The sequence below is a fragment of the Colius striatus genome, chromosome 16, assembly GCF_028858725.1.
Source record: "Colius striatus isolate bColStr4 chromosome 16, bColStr4.1.hap1, whole genome shotgun sequence".
Taxonomy (NCBI): domain Eukaryota; kingdom Metazoa; phylum Chordata; class Aves; order Coliiformes; family Coliidae; genus Colius; species Colius striatus.
Window position 1 is genome coordinate 14,493,579 of NC_084774.1, and position 10,991 is coordinate 14,504,569.

General features: G+C 39.1%; 1 protein-coding gene across 6 annotated transcripts in view; it reads left to right on the forward strand.

The window, feature by feature from the left end:
- The window catches only part of BCAS1 (brain enriched myelin associated protein 1), a 53,390-nt gene extending 49,958 nt beyond the window's left edge, over positions 1 to 3,432 (forward strand). For all 6 annotated transcript variants that reach the window (XM_062009019.1, XM_062009024.1, XM_062009021.1 and 3 more), the window contains one exon: positions 2,342 to 3,432. In XM_062009019.1, the coding sequence (XP_061865003.1) occupies positions 2,342 to 2,416 (75 nt within the window). In that variant the 3' untranslated portion in view covers positions 2,417 to 3,432. The remainder of the gene's footprint in view (positions 1 to 2,341) is intronic.
- The last annotated feature ends 7,559 nt before the right edge of the window (positions 3,433 to 10,991 follow it).

A 10,991-nucleotide genomic window follows, 5' to 3' on the forward strand; every position in this document is an offset into this window, starting at 1 on the left:
TCATAGTGCAGGAATGCAGCTGATGAGAACACTGCAGTTTAAGCATCTGCTCTCAGTTGGGTTAACAAATGCTGAAACTATAAATACAAATGAAGCCACTTATGCAAGCAAACAGTGTTATGGCCTGGCTGCATGGTTTTAGCACAGATGATAAGGTCTAGTGGTTGTTCCTATGGTAAAAGAGATTAATTTATAAGCTATATAAATTGCAAAGTTATTTAGTGAGACTTAAAAAGATTAGATTAGAAGGAAAAAGTGGAAGGAAAAAAAAAGATTAATGACCTTGTTTTTTGAGCTGGAATAACTCATACTTAAGTTGTCAGAAGCTGGGAGTGCTTAGCATGTGGAAACTATTCTGATCAGAGTATCTGGTTTACTGACACAAACTTCTCCTGAGTACAAACTGGAAAAAAAAAATATATATTCCAATACTGTGACATTTCTCTGTGTGCACTTTAAAGTGCTCTGCCCAAAATAATATGTTCCAGCTTAGCTGTCACAAGTGTGGGCAATGTACACAGCACTGAAAGGGGTTATGCAAAGTAACTGAGAGCAAGATATGAGCCAGTGGTACCTGTGCTTCTGAACTTGAGGGCAGAGCTGGAATTTGTCCGTTAAAAGGGCAGGAACAAAGTTCTTTATTTCACACCAGGCTTGGAAATACCTGTTTAACAAGAATTATCAGCCAATCTCCCTCAAAGCTTCCTGCTTTAATCAGCAACCACCTTGAAAATGGGTGCAGCAGAGACTGTAGTATAAGCAAATAACATCTGACACTTCTGCAAATATGCTAAATGAGTCAAAATGGGGATTATCTCACGAGCTCCCTCTCCTTTATTCCTCTCTCCACCCATTTATAGGAAGGATAACAGTATCATCTTGTTTCCTAGATCAGTCTAGAAATGTCTTAATATCTTCATGCATCAGGTAAGAGCAGCTACAGTTGACAGACTCCATTACTGTTGTAATGTGGGAAATCTTTTAACTGATGGGGAGGTTTTTAGGGTTGCTGGTTACATTTGGAATGACTAGCTCATTTGATATTATTTGTTGGATATTAGAAACTATTATCTTTTTTTATATGTCTTTAATTTTCTGCTGCACATAAGTGGCCAATACAAATTTTAATCTGTTCTAGAGCTTTTTCCAAATTCAACATCAGTGTAAGCAGAAGCAAATCTATTATAGCCAGTGGAGCCACACAAGATTACAGTTAAAGACAGAGGATTTTTTTTAGTCTGTTGTGATTTTTGGCTGCTCTTTTTTATACTTAGATTCTGAAAGGTGAAAAGTTAAAAGAATATCAGTGGAGTCTAATCAGTATTAAAAACCCCACAGTTTTTACTTCCCTGAAAAGGATGAGGAAGTTGAGATCTTTCACTTTCCCAGTCTGATACAGAATAGTCCTATGGTGACCTCAAGTGATGAGTCAGGTTTCTAGTGTGAAACTTATTGTGTGAAAGGACAATTCGTATAGGATTCGGCACAGTTCCTATTGTAGGGAGAGCCACCTTTAGCTTTGTCATGCTGTTTTTTTCAGTTTAGCACGTAATGATTTAGGCATCTGGCTACAAACAGGATTGGCATCCTAAGTGATGCAAACAGTGACCTCTGAAACAGTGTTTATGGATCCATTTTGATATCACCTATTAAAGTTTTGTTGGTTTCAAGGCCAGTAAAATTAGGTCAAGGCATCTTAAACTACAGCCAAGTCTTTATCAATTATTAGGCAAAAATGTATTTGGTATAGCTAGATCTGTGCATTTCCTTCATCTAAGCCAGATTAGTGTCTTGAACTGGTTCCAAAACCAGAATTATATTTGTAGTGTAAAAAAGCTTTATCATTCTAACATTGTCAAATACCTGTCACGCATAAAAGTATTTAATGTTGCTTTAACTTAGAGCAGACCAAGGCTGGCTATAATACACTATTAATCATGCTTCAAGGACTCTTAGCATGGTTTCACTGAACCGTTTAGGCCAGGGAAATTTTAGAGAAACTTATGCCAGAACTACCACACTACATGTACACAACATTGTGTCTCTGATCTGTTACAGTTTCTGAAGACAATTACTTTCTATGCTGACTGGAAAAATTGTATTACAATAACCAACATATTTAGGCAAAGTTCCAAGCAGTAGCTTTCTGTGATTGCCATGATACAGATGGTGCTTGTGTACTTATGCATATTAATAAAAGGCAAATTAAGAAAAGCAGAGAGGTGAAATGAGTGGAAAAGATCTGTGAGCAAAACTCTAACACATAATCCTAGACTTAACTAGACTTAACTGTTCTGAAACATTTGAAAATCTTTATAAATTTCCATATCTTATTCTACAGGGTTCCAAAAGGATGTCTGATGCAGAAGTGCAAACGGATCCAGTGTCTATCCTACCTGCTGGGAAATCCAAGTAATGGAGACACTCGGCTGCTGAAGGATCCACAGCAACTTATAAGCTCCCTTGCAGTAGAGAAGACTCACTATTTCCCTTTACATGGCTGTCATCAAATGCCTGAGGCTAAAGCAAACATTGGTGTATCATTTAAGGTATATCATTTACTGAGTTTGTTGATTAGATATTAGGAAGCAACTCTAAAGATCATCAAGCTATGTGTAGTATATTTAAAGAAAGGTTACGTGGATGATTTTCAGTCTCTAGAAGGTAGGGAATGTAAGTTAAGAAGGTGGCAGTGAATTGAATAAATGGCAGAGAAAGATGCATGTGACAAAGGAATGCAGTTTGTGCAGGAAAGCATGAGCAACAAATCCTCTACTTCAGAGAACTTTAAAGCAGCCAGGAAAAAAAAAAAAACAAAGAAGAAAAAAGTCTCCTTTGATAAATGTTAAATGTAAAAACAACCAAGTCATCTTTTGTGGTTTTCAATAGAGATGAAATTAGCAAAATGTTTGCAGTATAATAGAATCAGCGGTTATAAAGTAACGCTTCGTATTGGTTATTAATGTAAATTAAAATGCTATAATGCAAAGGCTTTACATGATTGAGATAGCTTCCTCTTGTCCTGGTGAGGTGGGATAACAAATTAAAAACGATTGAAGGTTTTAATAGGAGCACAAGGGGGCACCCGCGTCCCCAGCACAGCCCTAACGCCAGGCTGGACCTACAATCCTGGGATTCATGTTTTTCAGATGATAGGAAACTTAGTCGTTTCATCAGATATTTGTTTATATCCACGCTTGTAATTAATCCTAATAAAAACCAAAATCAAGGCTCTTCAGGCAATTCCTTGCTTCACAAGACTTCTGTAATAACTGTAGTTAATAAATCTTACAGAAAATTAAGATTTCTGTTTATTCAAACCTGGGCTAACCTGGATAGGTACCTGTGGGCCTGACGTTGTAATCCACTGATACAGTACTGTATATTTTGATGTCCTTATGATTAAATAAACAAATACTTACCCTTTGAAAATATTATTTGTTGCTTTAACGTTAAAACAAAGTTTATTATTTACATCCCTGCTTTTTGATGATTGATGTGACATTAAAGCATAAATCAACACAGAAAATCCCTGCCTGCAGAGCGAATAGCTGTCATTCTTTCTTCATTTGAGTAAATATTATAACTGGAAATCAAGTGAGAATTATGTAAAATCTACAGAATTCCATTTCTAACTAGTCATAGAAGACAGAGGCAAAAAAACCTTGTTTCTTCATACGAGCCATTGTAGGCAGGTGGTATTTTTTCACTGGCCTCTGAAAACCTGTGGACTTGGGGCAGATAACCAAAACTTGCTGATGGTTCTACACAGAGAGCACACACAAAAGGTCCTTTGGTTATAATAGTACTTTCTGTTCTTGTTCCTAGCACAAGGGGCCTTTGATGTCATATAAAGTGATATCAATCAAGAGTGACTGCTTAGAGTAAAACCAGATTCCTAACAACCTACTTCTGCATCTGTGTAGGACAGTGACTTCTTTGCATCCCCATCTACAGTAGCATGAGAGAAGAACTGGGCTTGTTATATCCAGCTTTGCTGCACACAAAAATCTCAGGCTTTGCCCACACTACAAGTGTGTACAGCTTTAAATAAATCAATGCACATAAAGCTACATACAGTGAGGCAACCACCATGGTTACATGCTGGTGTGAAAGTGCCAGATGTCAACATAGTGAGTGTTATCAGGAAAGAGGAATAGGCTATCATGTTATTTGCTGACTTCTTCTTGCCATAATTGCCTCTGTATTAGAATAGTATTTAAGCAATTTTCAAATAAAGACATGCTCTAGTTAATTATATTAACACTGTATATATATGATATATAGTGTAGCTATTAGTAGCTATTAATGGATGGATCAGGCCTTCTGTGGAAAACAACTTTTCCTTAGCCCCTGCTTTAGGAACTGGTCTGCATTGATTGAATCCTGTATTCCTGAGGTAATTAGGACTACTGACCACGTGACTTGACCGTATCACTTGGCAATAGGGCTAATTTCAGGAATCAGGAAATCCTCTTGGCAGAAAAACAAGAAAAACAGTAAGTTTGGCTGTGGATGCCCCTTATGCCACTGCTATTATAGCAGATGAAGTAACGATTAGTGTTGGCACTGCCTCCCACATAGAAACTCCCCGTTTTGTTTGATTCCACTCTGATAACAGGAAAAACAAAAGCTTTGACAAAGCAGTCAGCCTTCTCATAAAGCAGCAACACATGGAGCCCCAAGAGGAAAAAAGGTCTTAGGAGATGCATCCATGGTTAGTTGAGCTTCCGCATTCCACATGCCATATAAGAAACATAAAAGTACAGCTTTTATGTTCAGGACTGGTAGGTAAAGTTTAACAAGTCATTTGGAAATCAAAGCTTTGGAAGAGGCTGCAGTCCAAGACAAAGGAGAAGAGCAGCCAAAGCAATACATTTGTTGTCAACAAATAAGCTCTGGTTCTATTCTTAGGAACTTTTGAGGGAAACTGAAGCAGATCAGATTGCTTCAAGAATCTTAAGGTGTGCTTCATGTAGGAATTTCAGAAGAGTTTTAAGAAGTTAATGTAATCTCATGAATATAAAAATCACAGGGGATGGATTCAAATTGCAACTTTTGTGTAGGAAATGCTTTCCTCCAACAAACAGATGTTTATCCTTTCCCTCCATAAATGAGCTCATTCCCAGGTAAGGTTCAGGGCTGTGCCCCACGTGTGCTGTTGAAGAGAGCAGCTTTGCAGCAGGTTGGGTGCTGCAGGTTTTTGTACCCTGAAAGCAAATTATCTCCCATGAAATATATCTAAGCCCAGTTGTTCTTCTCTGGAAGCTGTCCAGATGTTTAACTTCATTGCAATTCAAGAAGGTGTTTACAGATAACTCCTGGCAAAACTGCCCTGCTCTGACACTTACCATGCGCAGCCTGAGGAGAACAATGTGATTTCCCGTACTGCACAGTCCGCCCATTAATTGTGTGCGGGACCAATAGCTAATTACCAGCACACATAAACAGGTAATTGTACTTCAGCAGCTATTATTTAGAATTGTCTACAGACTCTTGCCTAAAAGAAAATCCTTCAAAAGCCTGATGGTTTTTTGGGCTGCCCTGTGTATTGGTTGTCTTGTGCTTGTCTCAGAGAGGATGTCTCTGAGGGGCCCTATTGGAGGCCATGCTGGTCACTGTGACCATGCCTGTCTCCATGGCCAGGACCATCTCCATGGTCAGCAGATCCACTTGGCCCAAAGTCCCTTCATCTTGTTCCCAGGGTACAGAAGGGACTGAAAGTTGTCACACGTCCTCACACACATATTAGATGACAGAGGGAAACTGAGGCAGTGCTGAATGCTGGGTCTGCCCATGTCTGTGCTCAGGGACAGCAGGTTTATGATGGCTGCTGTGACCCTGCCTGGCTTCTCTCTGGTGGGAGCGCTGAGACAGGGCCTGTTGTCAGCTGCAGAATGGCCATGAAGTATAAGGAATTGCTTGATGAGTCACAGAAAGAAACAGGTCTTGCTGCATGTGACCTGTGGTGGCTGGTGTCAGGACAGTGTCGACTGCTTGTGTGTGCAGGCACCACACCTTGCAGCCCCATGACCTGGTCCACACACTTCCAGGCCCCCTCAACCTCCTCTGCCTGCCTCAGACAAAGAAAAACTGAGGAGTTTCTGCAGGTCCCAGCTCCTGCAGAATATATACCTGGAAATATACTAACTACACATTTGTTCCTGTATAATAGGATCTTTGAAGGTTTCTGTTGCGTCACCTGTCTGCTAAAAGCATTTGTTTTATTGAATTGTGTGCATCCATCAATCAGGTTGTACTTGCATTCCAAGGGAGGTTTGCAAAGTGATAAAAACTGAGTCTATCTAGACAGCACAGACTTTTTGCCTGTTGACCATGCCAGACCTGTATTTACCCTCAGTCTGGTGTTAAACTGGAGCAGCTTTCCGTTTGGGAATCTGATCGGGATCTTGACCCATGTAAGATTCTTCACTTCAGGAGACAGGTAGGTCTGCTCACACTGAGACCAGGATTTGACATCTAAAGTACTAACAAAGCTGCTTCCAGGGTTTGGGTGTTTCACATTGCTGGCCCTGCACCCAGGGCTTAGAACTTGTTTTAAGACTACCTTAACATCTTTTTATGCGTAAATGTTTACAGCAGGCTTTGAAGTGACTTATGCAACAAGATCCATGGTTTCATATATAGAAAGATAGCAGGATGAAAGAAAACCAGAAAGGGTTAGTGCACAGATTACTTGTGGCTATGGGAGCTGACCCCATTTGTGAGGTTAGAGATAGAATAGCTTAAACTTCAGTATACTCATTTGAGAATATCAATGAAGAATCTGGATTTGCTATAGACTCCACCTCTTCTGCATAACACACCCAGGTCTTTACTGGCAACCTCAGCAGTTTAGCAGTTCTGAGAACACAAAAACAGGAAATTCTGCAGCAGCCTTGACAGAGGCTGAAAATGCATATAAATTCCTTAAAGATTTTATTATTTTCAAAAAAACAAATTATAAAAAGCCTTGAAGAAGAGTAAAACCCTTATCAATTCTCTTTGCTGTTACTTAATCATTTCCTTTCAAATTTGTCATCTAATAAACTGTGTAGGAAAACAGGCTCCTGCACGGGAAACAGCGATTTGACTTCAAACCGGAAAGGTACAAAGTCCAAATTCCTTCTTTATCACATGCCACTGTAAGCAGGTGATGCAGCATTTGACATTACCCCTTCACCTACCTTTACACAGAGTAACAGTAAGGTCCTTTTGATTATCACAATGCAAGAGGAATGATAAAGCCAGACCTTGGACTCAATCTTCAGGACATTTACTAGAATTTTGCAGACTCGTCTTTGTTGCAGTACTTCCCAAATTTTAAGGATGTTTGTGATTACTTCATTAGAGTTACTTGGAAGACATAAGGGAATTGAGGATTAAGTTTCAGTTTTCACTTTTTTTCTGTCAGCAGCTTCTAGTCAACTGGAGAAATATATTCATAGTTGGTATAAACTGAAATTGTATTACTTGAGTAAATAAGAGAAAAGTAACCCAGTATGTTGAGACACTGTCATCACAGGAAGCTTTCTCTTGGCAGCTTTGAGCACTGGCAGTTGCTGTCATAAGTGGAGGAAAAGAGTTGCTTGTGAAAAATTTGCTTGTAAAATTGAGCTTGCCTCTGATGCAGGCTTTTTTTCTTCTATTTTTTTTAATCACTGATTCCCAGTATTGGAAAAGCATATAATTATCAAATGTCTTAGTCCTACACAAATAGATTACATAACTCCTGATAAGCAAAAGACTGATAGAAATAAGAACATATGTATGTCTGGTAGAACTGAAAATCTTCCTATCACTCATTCACTTTAGAAGTCCCAAATCAAAACACGGCTGTCACGATTCTTCTGCAGGCAGGCTGTCATAGAGTACTGCATTCAGGGAACATCTCCCTTCAAGGGCACAAACAGAGGGTTTGGAAGAAAGCATGAGATTTTTCTAGCAGCTGGCTTCAGCCTTCATCTGTGTGGGTTGGGAGGGAGCGTGGGTTAACAGGGCAGTGGGCAGCTCTGTAATCATTGCTACAACGTGAATCTTGTAGGAACAGCAAGAGTTTAGCTTGCAGATGTCCTGTTGCTTGCTTCTGATCCCGTATTTGTTCCTTCTCTAAGCCTTCTCTCTGTATAGGACACCATACATTCCTATCTCTGCACAGTTTACACTATTTCCAGTAAATATATGAATATAAGTGCTTGTTGCCACCGCTCTGGAGGTGAGACCATGTTACATGTGAATGCACATCATGCTTCACTACTGAGGAGATCAGGTTCGTATAAACATCTAGATAAACAGACACTTTTTGAGCTCCTAAAGGCTGGTGATTCTCACTGGAAATACTATAGGAGACTGGATGAAGTAAATCTGTTCTAACTCTTCAGCTAAAGTATTTCACAGCCTTGGGTATTTATCTCTGTAAACTAAAATCCCTGTGTACAACCTGAGGTGACTGAAAGGTGTCCCCTCACTCAGCTGCTTGAGCAGGACAAGTAGGTGGAGACAGTAACCTCTTAAATATCTGAAACACAAATTAGCAAGCAGCCTTCATCAAATTCAGTAATTAAGGCTAGATAACTTTATTAGCACCTATTTATTGACACAAAATAGCTGCATCTATATTCAAATACCCAATCATGAAGCAGAACCAGGTCTTAGATTTTATTGAAAAAAGTTTCTGTAGGCAGAGAACTCACTAATGGTGCACACTAGAAACACGTTGGGGTGATTGCTGCTAAGTGCTTGTAACTCTGCTAGCAGAGCACTCCTGACAGAGCCGTGAGCTACACAAATTTAACTCCAGTGTGACTAAATTCACATTGAGGTATTTATCATTGTTGTGACCATACTTGAAAATCATTTCTGGTTCTCTTTTCCCATCCTCTTGCCTCTACACCATCCTGCCAGTAAAACTGCCTAGTAAAAACTAGGTTTTTGTCTCCATCAATCTGCTATTGCAGTGGGGTCTGCAGCTCCCATAGAGGCCTAGCAATGGTTATTACTGCAGTGAGATGAGTTAGCCCAGGTGGTTTTCTTCATGCTGAGAAGATTTAAGCTCCTTTGAAAGGGAGTAGAAAGGAAGATAGAGCTAGCCTGTTAGCTTTTAGAAGAAAGGCCAGGTTCAGATAGGACTAGGTTGGAGAGCTGCTTTACCAATGTCCCTCAGGCAGACAGACCAGAGTGGGATTCTTTTGCCGTCTTTTGAATCTGGACCATGTGCTCAGCCTTTCTCATGGAGTCCATTTATGGCCTCCCAAGGAGACACTAGTCCTTGATTAACTTTCCTGGGTTTAGCCTTCTCAGGAGCACGTGATGTGATTTATCTGCAAGTGCAATGCCAGTGCCTTAGCTGAAGCCCTTGTTAAAAACTGCTTTTTCAGAAATGTTGCACACCTGTAACCCAGTCAAACTATATGCTCTCCCACCTTTTTGCTGGAAGTCTAAACGTGGACTTAGACACTGAACTTCAATCCTGAAAACAGAAACAACTTTGACCTCCATCAATATTTATTTAAAGGTGAGTGGCAATGTGAAAATGTGAATTTACTGAAGCCCAGAAGTAAATAGTTGCTATTCATCACAGAAATAACAAGCTTTTTAAAGTTGCCTTTCCCTGTAAAATGTTCTGGTGCTTTGCATGTAGGAGGTATGTCACTTTAAAGCCTAGTTCAGACTCAAGCAGGGCTTGTATTGAATATCTTGATGTGAGAGAATGAGGGTGGATGTTGACATATCGTCATCAGAAAGCCTGAAAACCTGCATGAAATGCTGTATTTTAAGTTAATTTTGAGAGGAGCCAGTTTTAGTTGGTTGGCTTTTTTTTTTTTTTTCCCTTCTTGACAAGGAGAAATCTTTCTGTGTATTAAGTTTGCAGCCTTATCTTGACTATTGCATAAAGGTTTAGAAACAGTACAAAAGGAATCTGGAGTCTGTGGCATGTTTACTGTACAGGAGGTGTGGTATGGTAAGGGTTAAGGCAAATCTGCCTTCTTTTATTGTCCTGTGTCACTGTGTCAGTCACGATAGCTGACCTGCAGTGATGTAATACAATATGGACACTAAAGCTTTTAACAAATGTCACTTTGAAACAAAGCATGTGCTTTTAGAGAAAGTTGTTTGTTTTAACTGAACCCAAAATTCAGCATTCATCATCTTGTCTCCTGTAAAGCAGATTGTTCTAGCTTGAAGAGATCTCAAATTAAGCCATATGCTGAAAGGGGAAGAATTTAGAAAAATTTGCTCTATTTCCATCAAGTCTGTGCCTCATTTTTCCAGTTTTAAGGAAAAAAAAAAAAGTAATTGTCATAGACAGGGTAAAGATGGTAGTTACTATTCTCAGTCCATTACACAAGAGTAGGTGCTTTCAAGTACTTGGAAACAAACATTGTGCTAAAATTACTACTGGTTACTGGCAGAATTACTTGTAAATGTCTATATTCTAGGCTGGAAATAGTAGTTATGGTTTTGCAAAAGTGTTCCTTAAACTTTTTGTTCACAGATGTATCTTTGTTCTTATGTACACACTTTTGCCAAGAATTTCCTAAGCAACTAATGATTATGCATGCTTCAATTTTGAGGTATTTAGCTTGTAACTTCTCAAAGAACTTAACCTTTTATGAATGCTGGTTCTTTGGCAGTGAGATATTGTAAAAGTCACCCCACATTGACTGTATTAGCATGCTTTCATTTTTATTTATTTTTAATGTACTCCCTGAAGTTGACTTTTTGTGAAACTTCAGTGTTAGTTTCTATAAAAGCTGAAAAATATGCTGTTTGGAACTGGATTTTTAAGTTTGGAGACAATTTACTTCTGTTTCAGATAAATACTTTTTATGTTTTCAGGCTCAAACATGTATTGTCAGACTCCATGCATTGGTAGCATTTATCTGAGGGGGTTTTTTTATATCTGACTTCCTCATAATAAATTAGTTGATCTCTGCCCTACCAACAAGAGAACACAAAGTATTGGAGTACTTCTGAAAGATCTCAACTTG